At 38.1% G+C, this 15,271-nt stretch overlaps 2 protein-coding genes across 2 annotated transcripts in view; both read right to left on the bottom strand.

The window, feature by feature from the left end:
* LOC133633792 (voltage-dependent calcium channel gamma-2 subunit-like) overlaps window positions 1–15,271 on the bottom strand; it is a 92,191-nt gene that overhangs the window by 43,973 nt on the left and 32,947 nt on the right. Inside the window, exon 2 of the mRNA XM_062026493.1 lies at window positions 11,377–11,460. Within this exon, the coding sequence (XP_061882477.1) occupies window positions 11,377–11,460 (84 nt within the window). The remainder of the gene's footprint in view (window positions 1–11,376; window positions 11,461–15,271) is intronic.
* LOC133633791 (trichohyalin-like) lies at window positions 7,813–11,287 on the bottom strand. Its single transcript, XM_062026492.1, has one exon. The coding sequence runs from the start codon at window positions 9,672–9,674 to the stop codon at window positions 8,325–8,327; it is 1,350 nt and encodes a 449-aa protein (XP_061882476.1). The 5' UTR covers window positions 9,675–11,287; the 3' UTR covers window positions 7,813–8,324.

The raw sequence follows: 15,271 nt of genomic DNA, 5'->3' as shown, positions 1-15,271 counted from the left end.
TTGGAAGGCGATCATAAAGTAAACGAGGACGTCCACATGACCCAGGTGGTCTGGGTGTCCACTGCGGTCATGTTCCACTTCCACTCTGCTCGTTATTTTCACTTCACAGTGATGGTGATTGATTCTCCATTAACACAGCGACTCACTGGAGACTTTTAATCACCACTTTTAAGATATTATCTACTCATAAGTTACCTCCGCATCAATAATCCACAATCCAATCAAAGTCCTGGACCGGAATCAACTCAAGCGGTCACAATCACCAGTCAAAGATCCTCTATATAGCAGGAGTGCTCTGCTGGTTTGTTAGAACCTACTGCAAGAATGCTAGTCAAAGATCCTCTATGTGAGACACTGGTTTTAAAGTTGTCCGACAAAAAAACAAAAACACTAGTCAAAGATCCTCTATATACGACAGGAGCGCTCTGCTGATTTTAAGGCAGTAGTACAAAAACACAAAACAAAGATCATTTAAATACGACAGGAGGGCTCCGGTGTTTTTTGGAACCCACTGCAAAAACTCTCGTCAAAGATCCTCAATACATCAGGACAACTCTGCAGGTTGTTAGAACATAATGCAAAAGCGCTAGTCAAAGATCCTCTATATGAGACACGAGTGCTATGCTGGTTTTAAAGTTGTCCGTCAAAAAAAAAAAAAACACTAGTCAAAGATCCTCTATATACGACAGGAGCGCTCTGCTGATTTTAAGGCAGTACTACAAAAACACGAGACAAAGTTCCTTTAAATACGACAGGAGGGCTCTGGTGTTTTTTAGAACCCACTGCCAAAACGCTCGTCAAAGATATTCAATACAACGGGACCACTCTGCAGGTTTTTAGAACATAATGCAAAAGCTCTTGTCAAAGATCCTCTATATAAGACACGAGTGCTATGCTGGTCTTACAGTTATCTGACAAAAAACTAGTCAAAGATCCTCTATATACGACAGGAGCGCTCTGCTGATTTAAGGTATCACTACAAAAACACAAGACAAAGATCCTTCAAATACGACAGGAGGGCTCTGGTGTTTTTTGGAACCCACTGCAAAAACGCTCGTCAAAGATCCTCAATACATCAGGACAACTCTGCAGGTTTTTAGAACATAATGCAAAAGCGCTAGTCAAAGATCCTCTATATACGACAGGAGCGCTCTGCGGATTTTAAGGCAGTAGTACAAAAACACAAGACAAAGATCCTTCAAATACGACAGGAGGGCTCTGGTGTTTTTTGGAACCCACTGCAAAAACGCTCGTCAAAGATATTCAATACAACGGGACCACTCTGCAGGTTTTTAGAACATAATGCAAAAGCTCTTGTCAAAGATCCTCTATATAAGACACGAGTGCTATGCTGGTCTTACAGTTATCTGACAAAAAACTAGTCAAAGATCCTCTATATACAACAGGAGCGCTCTGCTGATTTAAGGTAGCACTACAAAAACACAAGACAAAGATCCTTCAAATACGACAGGAGGGCTCTGGTGTTTTTTGGAACCCACTGCAAAAACGCTCGTCAAAGATCCTCAATACATCAGGACAACTCTGCAGGTTTTTAGAACATAATGCAAAAGCGCTAGTCAAAGATCCTCTATATGAGACACGAGTGCTATGCTGGTTTTAAAGTTGTCCGTCAAAAAACAAAAAACACTAGTCAAAGATCCTCTATATACGACAGGAGCGCTCTGCTGATTTTAAGGCAGTACTACAAAAACACGAGACAAAGATCGTTTAATTACGACAGGAGGGCTCTGGTGTTTTTTGGAACCCACTGCAAAAACGCTCGTCAAAGATATTCAATACAACGGGACCACTCTGCAGGTTTTTAGAACATAATGCAAAAGCTCTTGTCAAAGATCCTCTATATAAGACACTAGTGCTATGCTGGTCTTACAGTTATCTGACAAAAAACTAGTCAAAGATCCTCTATATACAACAGGAGCGCTCTGCTGATTTAAGGTAGCACTACAAAAACACAAGACAAAGATCCTTCAAATACGACAGGAGGGCTCTGGTGTTTTTTAGAACCCACTGCAGAAACGTCAAAGATCCTCTATACAATGGGACCAGTCTGCAGGTTTTTAGAACATATGCAAAAGCTCTTGTCAAAGATCCTCTATATAAGACACGAGTGCTATGCTGGTCTTAAAGTTATCTGACAAAAAACTAGTCAAAGATCCTCTATATACAACAGGAGCGCTCTGCTGATTTAAGGTAGCACTACAAAAACACGAGACAAAGGTCCTTCAAATACGACAGGAGGGCTCTGGTGTTTTTTAGAACCCACTGCAGAAACACTGGTCAAAGATCCTCTATACAACGGGACCACTCTACAGGTTTTTAGAACATAATTCAAAAACACTAGTCAAAGATCCTCTATACAACGGGACCACTCTGCAGGTTTTTAGAACATAAGTCAACAACGCGAGTCAAAGATCCTCTATACAACGGGACCACTCTGCAGGTTTTTAGAACATAATGCAAAAACGCTAGTCAAAGATCCTCTTACAATGGGACCACTCTTCAGGTTTTTTAGAACATAATTCAAAAATGCTAGTCAAGAATCCTCTATAGAAAGGGCCCACTCTGCAGGTTTTTTAAAACATAATGCAAAAACGCTAGTCAAAGATCCTCTATACAACGGGACCATTCTGCAGGTTTTTAGAACCCACTGCAAAAACACTCGTCAAAGATCCTCTATACAACGGGACCATTCTGCAGGTTTTTAGAACATAATGCAAAAACGCTAGTCCAAGATCCTCTATACAACGGGACCACTCTGCAGGTTTTTAGAACCCACTGCAAAAACGCTAGTCAAAGATCCTATATACAACAGGACCACTCTGCAGGTTTTTAGAACATAATGCAAAAACGCTAGTCCAAGATCCTCTATACAACGGGACCACTCTGCAGGTTTTTAGAACATAAGTCAACAACGCAAGTCAAAGATCCTCTATACAACGGGACCACTCTGCAGGTTTTTAGAACATAATGCAAAAATGCTAGTCAAAGATCCTCTTACAATGGGACCACTCTTCAGGTTTTTTAGAACATAATTCAAAAATGCTAGTCAAGAATCCTCTATAGAAAGGGCCCACTCTGCAGGTTTTTTAAAACATAATGCAAAAACGCTAGTCAAAGATCCTCTATAGAACGGGACCACTCTGCAGGTTTTTAGAACATAATGCAAAAACGCTAGTCAAAGATCCTCTAAATGAGACACGAGTGCTATGCTGGTCTTAAAGTTATCTGACAAAAAACTAGTCAAAGATCCTCTATATACGACAGGAGCGCTCTGCTGATTTAAGGTAGCACTACAAAAACACGAGACAAAGTTCCTTTAAATACGACAGGAGGGCTCTGGTGTTTTTTAGAACCCACTGCCAAAACGCTAGTCAAAGATCCTCTATACAATGGGACCAGTCTGCAGGTTTTTACAACATAATGCAACAATGCTAGTCAAAGATCTTCTATTCAACGGGACCACTATGCAGGTTTTTACAATATAATGCAACAATGCTAGTCAAAGATCTTCTATTCAACGGGACCACTCTGCAGGTTTTTACAATATAATGCAACAACGCTAGTCAAAGATCCTCTTACAACGGGACCACTCTGCAGGTTTTTAGAACATCATGCAAAAACGCTAGTCAAAGATCCTCTATAGAACGGGACCACTGTGCAGTTTTTTAGAACCCACTGCAAAAACGCAAGTCAAAGATCCTCAATACAACGGGACCACTCTGCTACTGCAAAAACGCTAATCAAAGATCCTAAGACAGAAGTGCTCTGCTGGTTTTAAAGCCACTAGTCGAAGATCCTCTCTATACGACAGGAGTGCTCTTCTAATTTTAAGGCATTACTGCGACCCCGAAAGGGACAAGCTGTAGAAAATGGATGGATGGGCTACAAAAACACGAGACAAAGATCCTTTAAAGACAACAGAAGTGCTGTAGTGTTGTTGTTTTTTTTTACAAAAACTGCAAAAACACTGGTCAAAGATCCTCTATATAAGACAGGAGTGCTCTGCTGGTTTTAAGGCTGTTCTTCAAAAACGATAGTCAAAGATCCTCTATGTACATCAAGAGCTCTCTGCTGGTTTTTAGAACTCTCTGCAAAACCACCTGCTAAAAAAAGATCCTTCATACGGGAGGAGCTCTCTAGTCAAAGATCCTTTATGTAACAGGAGTACTGCTGTTTTCAAAGAGCTGCTGCAAAAACACTGGTTCAAGATCCTCTATAAAACAGGATCACTACTACAGTACTATGTTACTGAACACGTTCGGCGTCAAAGATCCTCTATCAACGAAAAGAGCGCTCTTCTGTTCTAAATGATCTACCACAAAACTGCTTGACAAAGATCTAACACACTGCTATTTCTGCTAGAACCTACTGCAGAAACGCTAGTCAAAGATCCTCTATGTGACAGGAGCGCCCTGCTGGTTAAGGGCCGGTGCATGTAGAAGAATTGGTTTCCATGGCAACAGAAGAAAATAAGCACCCGTGTCTGTTGCGACGATGAAATATTGATTGTCCAGTCAGTGTTGTGACCACCTTCTTCTAGAACCTTCTCAGGAACGCGCTCGCATTCCCCCCCGCAGCGTCTTGAGGACATCTGTCTCTGCGCCCAAACTAGGTCACTGGACACCGAGTGCACTGACGTGACACGCAAGATGACCAAAGGCGACCGAGTGAGACCTCCAAGGACATACGCAATCTGCGTTTGGAATCATTAACTCAGTATGAGTGTGGTCTGCACTAATATGTAATATTTAGCTTATTGTTTACAAACTCATGAATGCTGACTCAGCAGTTTGCTCCTCAGTGCTGTTACAACATCGGTTGTGTTGCTTGTTGTTTACAAACTCATGAAGAGTGTTCCTCAGTGCTGTTACAACATTGGTTGTTTACAAACTCATGAATGCTGACTCAGCAGTTTGTTCCTCAGTGCTGTTACAACATTGGTTGTGTTGCTTGTTGTTTACAAACTCATGAAGAGTGTTCCTCAGTGCTGTTACAACATTGGTTGTTTACAAACTCATGAATGCTGTACAAACTCATGAAGTGTGTTCCTCAGTGCTGTTACAACATTGGTTGTGTTGCTTGTTGTTTACAAACTCATGAAGAGTGTTCCTCAGTGCTGTTACAACATTGGTTGTGTTGCTTATTGTCTACAAACTCTTGAATGCTGACTCAGCAGTTTGCTCCTCAGTGCTGTTACAACATTGGTTGTGTTGCTTATTGTTTACAAACTCATGAAGAGTGTTCCTCAGTGCTGTTACAACATTGGTTGTTTACAAACTCATGAATGCTGTACAAACTCATGAAGTGTGTTCCTCAGTGCTGTTACAACATTGGTTGTGTTGCTTGTTGTTTACAAACTCATGATGTGTGTTCCTCAGTGCTGTTACAACATTGGTTGTGTTGCTTGTTGTTTACAAACTCATGAAGTGTGTTCCTCAGTGCTGTTACAACATTGGTTGTGTTGCTTATTGTCTACAAACTCTTGAATGCTGACTCAGCTGTTTGCTCCTTAGTGCTGTTACAACATTGGTTGTGTTGCTTGTTGTTTACAAACTCATGAAGTGTGTTCCTCAGTGCTGTTACACACAACATTGGTTGTGTTGCTTGTTGTTTACAAACTCATGAAGTGTGTTCCTCAGTGCTGTTACAACATTGGTTGTGTTGCTTATTGTCTACAAACTCTTGAATGCTGACTCAGCTGTTTGCTCCTCAGTGCTGTTACAACATTGGTTGTGTTGCTTGTTGTTTACAAACTCATGAAGAGTGTTCCTCAGTGCTGTTACAACATTGGTTGTTTACAAACTCATGAATGCTGTACAAACTCATGAAGTGTGTTCCTCAGTGCTGTTACAACATTGGTTGTGTTGCTTGTTGTTTACAAACTCATGAAGTGTGTTCCTCAGTGCTGTTACAACATTGGTTGTGTTGCTTATTGTCTACAAACTCATGAATGCTGACTCAGCTGTTTACTCCTCAGTGCTGTTACAACATTGGTTGTGTTGCCTATTGTTTACAAACTCATGAAGAGTGTTCCTCAGTGCTGTTACAACATTGGTTGTTTACAAACTCATGAATGCTGTACAAACTCATGAAGTGTGTTCCTCAGTGCTGTTACAACATTGGTTGTGTTGCTTGTTGTTTACAAACTCATGAAGTGTGTTCCTCAGTGCTGTTACAACATTGGTTGTGTTGCTTATTGTCTACAAACTCTTGAATGCTGACTCAGCTGTTTGCTCCTCAGTGCTGTTACAACATTGGTTGTGTTGCTTGTTGTTTACAAACTCATGAAGTGTGTTCCTCAGTGCTGTTACAACATTGGTTGTGTTGCTTATTGTCTACAAACTCTTGAATGCTGACTCAGCTGTTTGCTCCTCAGTGCTGTTACAACATTGGTTGTGTTGCTTATTGTTTACAAACTCATGAAGAGTGTTCCTCAGTGCTGTTACAACATTGGTTGTTTACAAACTCATGAATGCTGTACAAACTCATGAAGTGTGTTCCTCAGTGCTGTTACAACATTGGTTGTGTTGCTTGTTGTTTACAAACTCATGAAGTGTGTTCCTCAGTGCTGTTACAACATTGGTTGTGTTGCTTATTGTCTACAAACTCTTGAATGCTGACTCAGCTGTTTGCTCCTCAGTGCTGTTACAACATTGGTTGTGTTGCTTGTTGTTTACAAACTCATGAAGTGTGTTCCTCAGTGCTGTTACAACATTGGTTGTGTTGCTTATTGTCTACAAACTCTTGAATGCTGACTCAGCTGTTTGCTCCACGGTGCTGTTACAACATTGGTTGTGTTGCTTGTTGTTTACAAACTCATGAAGTGTGTTCCTCAGTGCTGTTACAACATTGGTTGTGTTGCTTATTGTCTACAAACTCATGAATGCTGACTCAGCTGTTTACTCCTCAGTGCAGTTACAACATTGGTTGTGTTGCTTATTGTTTACAAACTCATGAAGTGTGTTCCTCAGTGCTGTTACAACATTGGTTGTGTTGCTCATTGTCAACAAACTCATGAATGCTGACTCAGCTGTTTGCTCCTCAGTGCTGTTACAACATTGGTTGTGTTGCTTATTGTTTACAAACTCATGACGTGTGTTCCTCAGTGCTGTTACAACATTGGTTGTGTTGCTTATTGTCAACAAACTCATGAATGCTGACTCAGCTGTTTGCTCCTCAGTGCTGTTACAACATTGGTTGTGTTGCTTATTGTTTACAAACTCATGAATGCTGACTCAGCAGTTTGTTCCTCAGTGCTGTTACAACATTGGTTGTGTTGCTTATTGTTTACAAACTCATGAATGCCGACTCAGCAGTTTGCTCCTCAGTGTTGTTACAACATTGGTTGTGTTGCTTATTGTCTACAAACCCATAAATGCTGACTCAGTAGTTTGCTCCTCAGTGCTGTTACAACATTGGTTGTGTTGCTTATTGTTTACAAACTCATGAATGCTGACTCAGCAGTTTGTTCCTCAGTGCTGTTACAACATTGGTTGTGTTGCTTATTGTTTACAAACTCATGAATGCCGACTCAGCAGTTTGCTCCTCAGTGCTGTTACAACATTGGTTGTGTTGCTTATTGTCTACAAACCCATAAATGCTGACTCAGCAGTTTGTTCCTCAGTGCTGTTACAACATTGGTTGTGTTGCTTATTGTTTACAAACTCATGAATGCCGACTCAGCAGTTTGCTCCTCAGTGCTGTTACAACATTGGTTGTGTTGCTTATTGTCTACAAACCCATAAATGCTGACTCAGCAGTTTGTTCCTCAGTGCTGTTACAACATTGGTTGTGTTGCTTATTGTCTACAAACTCATGAATGCTGATTCAGCAGTGTGTTCCTCAGTGCTGTTACAACATTGGTTGTGTTGCTTATTGTCTACAAACTCATGAATGCTGACTCAGAAGTTTTCTCCTCAGTGCTGTTACAACATTGGTTGTGTTGCTGCTGTGTTGTAAATACCCATGTTCATAAATGAGCAAGTGGTCAAATAGAGAGCTTACATTTTTCTTTCCACTTTCTCATGCACTCCCCATCATTACAAGTCCAAAAATGTTTTTTTCCACATTTAAGGATTTCAGCCTTAACTTAACTTTAGAGGCGTGTTAATAGTGGAGGTGTAGGAAGTACACACGTTGCAGTGGTAACTGAAGACAAAGTATTGATAGGCGGCCCTCCTTCACGTATCGCTTCGGCACTCGGGCCGCCGTCTGTCCGCTAGCAGAGTTGGAGAAAGGAGGTGAGGGATCATAAGAAGGAAGTAGGAGAGGAAAGTTTGACCCACTTAGGAAGTAGGAAGTATTTATAGAATAAAGTGTCCTAATTGGCGGACTCCTATGAGACACACTAACGTGCTACCTTGTCCTCCGTCCTCACCTCTCAAATGGTTCCCCTCATGTCGGACCTTATGTTCCTCTTTATGTTCCTTCTTATGTTCCTCTTTATGTTCTTCTTTATGTTCCTCTTTATGTTCTTCTTTATGTTCCTCTTTATATTCCTTCTTATGTTCCTTTTTATGTTCCTTCTTATCTTCCTCTTTATGTTCCTTCTTATGTTCCTCTTTGTGTTCTTCTTTATGTTCCCCTTTATGTTCCTTCTTATGTTCCTCTTTGTGTTCTTCTTTATGTTCCTCTTTATGTTCTTCTTTATGTTCCTCTTTATGTTCCTTGTTATGTTCCTTCTTATGTTCCTTCTTATGTTTCTCTTTATGTTCCTTCTTATGTTCTTCTTTATGTTCCTCTTTGTGTTCTTCTTTATGTTCCTCTTTATGTTCCTTCTTATGTTCCTTCTTATGTTTCTCTTTATGTTCCTTCTTATGTTCTTCTTTATGTTCCTCTTTGTGTTCTTCTTTATGTTCCTCTTTATGTTCCTTCTTATGTTCCTTCTTATGTTCCTCTTTATGTTCCTTCTCATGTTCCTCTTTGTGTTCTTCTTTATTTTCCTCTTTATGTTCCTTCTTATGTTCCTCTTTATATTCCTTCTTATGTTCTTTTTTATGTTCCTCTTTATGTTCTTCTTTATGTTCCTTCTTATGTTCTTCTTTATGTTCCTTCTTATGTTCCTCTTTATATTCCTTCTTATGTTCCTCTTTATATTCCTTCTTATGTTCCTCTTTATATTCCTTCTTGTGTTCCTCTTTATGTTCCTCTTTGTTCCGTCTTATGTTCCTCTTTATATTCCTTCTTATGTTCTTCTTTATGTTCCTCTTTATGTTCCTTCTTATGTTCCTCTTTATATTCCTTCTTATGTTCTTCTTTATGTTCCTTCTTATGTTCCTCTTGTTGTTCTGTCTTATGATCCTCTTTATGTTCCTCTTTAAGTTCCTTATGTTCCTCTTTATGTTCCTCTTTATATTCCTTCTTATGTTCCTCCTTATGTTCCTCCTTATATTCCTTCTTATGTTCTTCTTTATGTTCCTCTTTATATTCCTTCTTATGTTCCTCTTTATATTCCTTCTTATGTTCCTTCTTATGTTCCTCTTTATATTCCTCTTTATGTTCATCCTCATGTTCCTCTTTATATTCCTTCTTATGTTCCTCTTTATATTCCTCTTTATGTTCATCTTTATATTCCTCTTCATGTTCCTCTTTATAATCCTTCTTATGTTCCTCTTTATATTCCTCCTCATGTTCCTCCTTATGTTCCTCTTCATGTTCCTTCTTATGTTCCTCTTTATGTCCTCTTTATATTCCTTCTTATGCCCATCTCTATGTTCCTTCTTATGGTCCTCTTTATGTTCCTTTTTGTGTTTATATTTATATTCCTTCTTATGGTCCTCTTTATGTTCCTTCTTGTGTTCATATTTATATTCCTTCTTATGGTCCTCTTTATGTTCCTTCTTATGGTCCTTTTATGTTCCTTCTTATGTTCCTCCTCATGTTCCTATTTATGTTCCTTCTTATGTTCCTCTTTATGTTCCTTCTTATGTTCCTTCTTATGGTCCTCTTTATGTTCCTTCTTATGGTCCTTTTTATGTTCCTTCTTATGTTCCTCCTCATGTTCCTATTTATGTTCTTTCTTATGTTCCACTTTATGTTCCTTCTTATGTTCCTCCTCATGTTCCTCTTTATGTTCCTTCTTAATGTCCTCTTTATGTTCCTTCTTATGTTCCTACTCATGTTCCTATTTATGTTCCTTCTTATGTTCCTCTTTATGTTCCTTCTTATGTTCCTTCTTATGTTCCTCTTTATGTTCCTTCTTAATGTCCTCTTTATGTTCCTTCTTATGTTCCTCCTCATGTTCCTATTTATGTTCCTTCTTATGTTCCTCTTTATGTTCCTTCTTATGTTCCTCTTTATGTTCCTTCTTATGTTCCTCTTTATGTTCCTTCTTATGTTCCTCTTTATGTTCCTTCTTATGGTCCTCTTTATGTTCCTTCTTATGTTCCTCTTTAAGGTCCTCTTTACAATCCTTCTTATGGTCCTCTTTATGTTTCTCTTTATATTTATTCTTAGGGTCCTATTTATGTTCCTCCTCATGTTCCTCATTATAATCCTTCTTATGTTCCTCTTCATGTTCCCTCTTATGTTCCTCTTCATGTTCTTCCGCATGTTCCTCTTTATATTCCATCTTGTGTTCTTCTTTATGTTCCTCCTCATGTTTTTAATAATGACGATACAGTGTATATTTCAAATAAATAAATACAAGAATAATACAAATATAATCAAACATAAGATAACAATTACAGTATGTCATAATAATAATACGTTTAACAATAATCATAACAGGAACTTTGTATTTTTTAAAACAAATGATAATATTAAAATAAAAATATATAATGAAAACAAGTGAACAAATACTGTATTTGTTATAATAATGTGTTTAATAATATGGTACTGTTTTCTTTCTCCAAATCATTTCAAAATAATATATTGGAAAATAAACCGAGTCTTTTTTTATATATAGTTGAAAAATTAAAATGCATTACATTTTGAAATAATACATCCATACTTTTAATAAATACAAATGATAAAATAAATAATAATATAATGCATTGTAATTGTTATTTTATTTTTGTGTGTAAATGTGTGTGATTGTCAAACATGTATAATCTGTACTGTTAAACTGATCACACAGAATGGTTGATGGTTGATTATATGACCGAAATAAACTTATTTCATTCAATCATTCATTCATATTAATTGATCAAATTAAATCATACTCTAATAAATATCACTAAAAACATTTTTCACCCACTAAATAGGCTAATCAACACATTGGGAAGAGTCCAGACTACAACCGCAATAATAATAATAATAATAAAACCTAAAAATAATTGACGTAACATATCAGCTGTACCTAATGAAGTGGCTGCGCAGCGTGCTGGGAGGGCAAAAAGAACGGCGTGCACTCACGTAGGAAGTACTCGGAAGCGTCGGCCTCGTAGTCGGCGTCGTCCGGGAAGTGATCGATTTGTTTACACATGCCCTTAAAGGAACCTGGGAGACAGAAAGGAGGGATTACATTACACCAGCAACCAGGAAGTGCACGCCATGTCAGTCAGGGCAGCAAGTGACGTCCGCGTAAGTGACGTCAGCGTCTTCTTCCGAGCCTGCGGTTTAGCGGCGAGCTAAACCTGCGCTCAAATAAAAATAATGAAATAAGAGTAAAAAGTAGCTGCACTTCCTTGCCCTTCACGCCGCCGGCAATTAAACCGGCCCCGGAACGCCACTTAGCCAGCGTTAATTGGCGGCTAAAAAGGACGGGAAAGTGGTGCGTCAGCGTTTTCTGACTAGCTAGCGTGGAACACAACAAGAGACAGGAAGCAGGAAGCAGGGCATATCTTCATACGCGGGGAAACGTCGTTAGCCAACAAGCTGACCTCTGATTGGCTGACTCCGGTGTAAATCAGTCACAGGACGGCAACAGGCCACGCCCCCTGCACCGCGATAAATGCTAATGTGTATAATTAGCGGCGCCACCGCGGCAGGTGAAGACGTCGGCGGTTAAACGTGACCTTTTAGCGAGCGCTTGTCCAACCTAATAGATGTCATGAACCATATGTTGCATTAAGCAGCTAACATGGCATTTTAACATCGAGCTAATTAGCGGTGTCGCCAAATATTTTTATTTTTACATTTTAAGATGTACAGCGAAGCCTGCTTCTTGTCATTATATGCATAAGCCTCAATACCTCGACGTACGTGGTAAGAAACGGCGCTAGCTTGTAAGGAAACACAACTGCCGCTTTGTAGCGACGGTCTGACAACCGCTCAAGTTGACATTTTGACAACATTTTCAAAAACAAGCAAGCTAAAGTGCTAACATGGCATTTGCTGTGCTAGTTTTGGTAATGCTAGCCATAGCATTTATAACATTACGTTTTAATTTCACACTAATGTTTACAGGTTAGTGTTTACATGCTAGTGTTTATAAGCTAATGTTTACATGCTTGTGTTTATAAGCTAATGTTGACGTGCTAGTGTTTACAGGTTAATATTTACATGCCAATGTTTACAGGTCAGTGTTTACAAGTTAATGTTGATATGCTAATGTTTACATGCTAATGTTTAGAGGTTAATGTTTAAACGTTAATGTTTACATGCTAGTGTTTATAAGCTAATGCTGACGTGCTAATGTTACGTGCTAGTGTTTACAGGTTAATATTTACATGCTAATGTTTACAGGTTAGTGTTTACAAGTTAATGTTGATAGGCTAATGTTTACATGCTAATGTTTAGAGGTTAATGTTTAAACGTTAATGTTTACATGCTTGTGTTTATAAGCTAATGCTGACGTGCTAATGTTACGTGCTAGTGTTTACAGGTTAATATTTACATGCTAATGTTTACAGGTTAGTGTTTACAAGTTAATGTTGATAGGCTAATGTTTACATGCTAATGTTTAGAGGTTAATGTTTACATTCTAGTGTTTATAAGCTAATGTTGACGTGCTAATGTTACGTGCTAGTGTTTGCAGGTTAATATTTACATGCTAATGTTTACATGTTAATGTTTACAAGTTAATGTTGATATGCTAATGTTTACATGCTAACGTTTAGAGGTTAATGTTTAAACATTAATGTTTACAGGCTAGTGTTTACATGCTAATGTTTACATTCTAGTGTTTATAAGCTAATGTTGACGTGCTAATGTCACGTGGTAGTGTTTACAGGTTAATATTGGCATGCTAATGTTTAGAGGTTAATGTTTACAAGTTATTGTTGATATGCTAATGTTTACATGCTAATGTTTAGAGGTTAATGTTTGAATGTTAATGTTTACATGCTAATGTTTCGAGGTTAATGTTTAAATGTTAATGTTTACAGGCTAATATTTACATTCTAGTGTTTATAAGCTAATGTTTACGTGCTAATGTTACGTGCTAGTGTTTACAGGTTAATATTTACATGCCAATGTTCACAGGTTAGTATTTACAAGTTAATGTTGATATGCTAATGTTTACATGCTAATGTTTGGAGGTTAATGTTTACAGGTTCATTTTTATTAGCTAACGTTTAGATGCTAATGTTTACAGGTTAAACATTTACCTGTTAATGTTTGAATGCTAATGTTTAGAGGTTAATGTTTACAAGTTAATGTTGATATGCTAATGTTTACATGCTAATGTTTAGAGGTTAATGTTTACAAGTTAATGCTTACAGTTTAATGTTTATTAGCCAACGCTTAGATGCTAATGTTTACAGGTTAAACGTTTACCTGCTAATGTTTACAGTGCAATGTTTAGAGGTTAATGCAAACTTTAGCCTGTAAACATCATCATGTAAACATTAGCCTGTAAAAAAAATTGCTTATAAACATTAGCATGTAAACATTAGCCTGTGAATATCAAGCTGTAATGATTAACTTCTAAACAATAGCCTGTATGATTTGAAATGTCTTGTTTTATTGACAATTAAGAATGTTTACTTGGAAGAAACACTGACATATTTGCTGGTTTTTTTGTGAAAAATTACATTATTTTCAGCAAAGTCCATCATATAGATTGCTAGTTGGCTCATAATTGTCATGTAGGACTTCATTGTGTGCACAATGTTCTGCAAAATTGTTAGTAAACATCACATTTGTGAGCCACAATCATGGTTGCATTATTAATAATATCATATACGTACAAGTATGTCCACTTTGCTTATTTTACTTCTGTTTTCTACTATTTGTAGGGCGGCGACTCAGTACAAGACCTACTTTTAAATGCCCAACGAGGAGGGGAAAAAAAGCATTGCCGTGTTTTCCCGCGCTCACGAACGTGACTTTTCTACAAACTATTGGGAGACAAGAAGAAGTGTGGATGTGGGCGACACGTTGGCACGCGGCACAGGAACGTAGCGACGACTTAGCCGCCTGCCGAGGTGTGAAATGTAGAAAAGAGCTGATTTTGGACTTTATTTGTGAGGCTGGGATTGTTTTTACTTGAGGGTGAGCTGCAAAGAAAACATGGACACCTGTAAACATTCACCTGTAGACATTAGCATGTAAACATTAGCGTGTAAACATTTGCATGTAAACGTCAGCCTGTAAACATTAGCGTGTACACAGTAGCATGTAAATGTTAGCCTGTAAACATTAGCGTGTAAACAGTAGAATGTAAACGTTAGCCTGTAAACATTAGCGTGTAGACATTAGCATGTAAACGTTAGCCTGTAAACTTTAGCGTGTAGACATTAGCATGTAAACGTTAGCCTATAAACATTGGCGTGTAAACATTAGCATGTAAATGGTAGCCTATAAACATTAGCGTGTAAACAGTAGCATGTAAACATTAGCCTGTAAACATTAGCGTGTAAACAGTAGCATGTAAACGTTAGCCTATAAACATTGGTGTGTAAACATTAGCATGTAAATGGTAGCCTATAAACATTGGCGTGTAAACAGTAGCATGTAAACGTTAGCCTGTAAACATTAGCGTGTAAACAATAGCATGTCAACGTTAGCCTGTAAACATTAGCGTGTAAACATTAGCATGTAAATGTTAGCCTATAAACATTAGCGTGTAAACATTAGCATGTAAACGTTAGCCTATAAACATTAGCGTATAAAAATTAGCATGTAAAAGTTAGCCTGTAAACATTAGCATGTAAATGTTAGCCTATAAACATTACCGTGTGAACATTAGCATGTAAACATTGGCATGTAAACATTAGCATGTAAACGTTAGCCTATAAACATTAGCATGTAAACATTAGCATGTAAACGTTAGCCTATAAACATTAGCATGTAAATATTAGCATGTAAACATTGGCATGTAAACGTTAGCCTGTAAACGTTAACCTGTAGACATTAGCATGTAAAC

Source organism: Entelurus aequoreus, linkage group LG18 (genome assembly GCF_033978785.1).
Source record: "Entelurus aequoreus isolate RoL-2023_Sb linkage group LG18, RoL_Eaeq_v1.1, whole genome shotgun sequence".
In the NCBI taxonomy this organism is placed as follows: domain Eukaryota; kingdom Metazoa; phylum Chordata; class Actinopteri; order Syngnathiformes; family Syngnathidae; genus Entelurus; species Entelurus aequoreus.
This window is presented reverse-complemented; position numbering and strand designations above follow the sequence as displayed.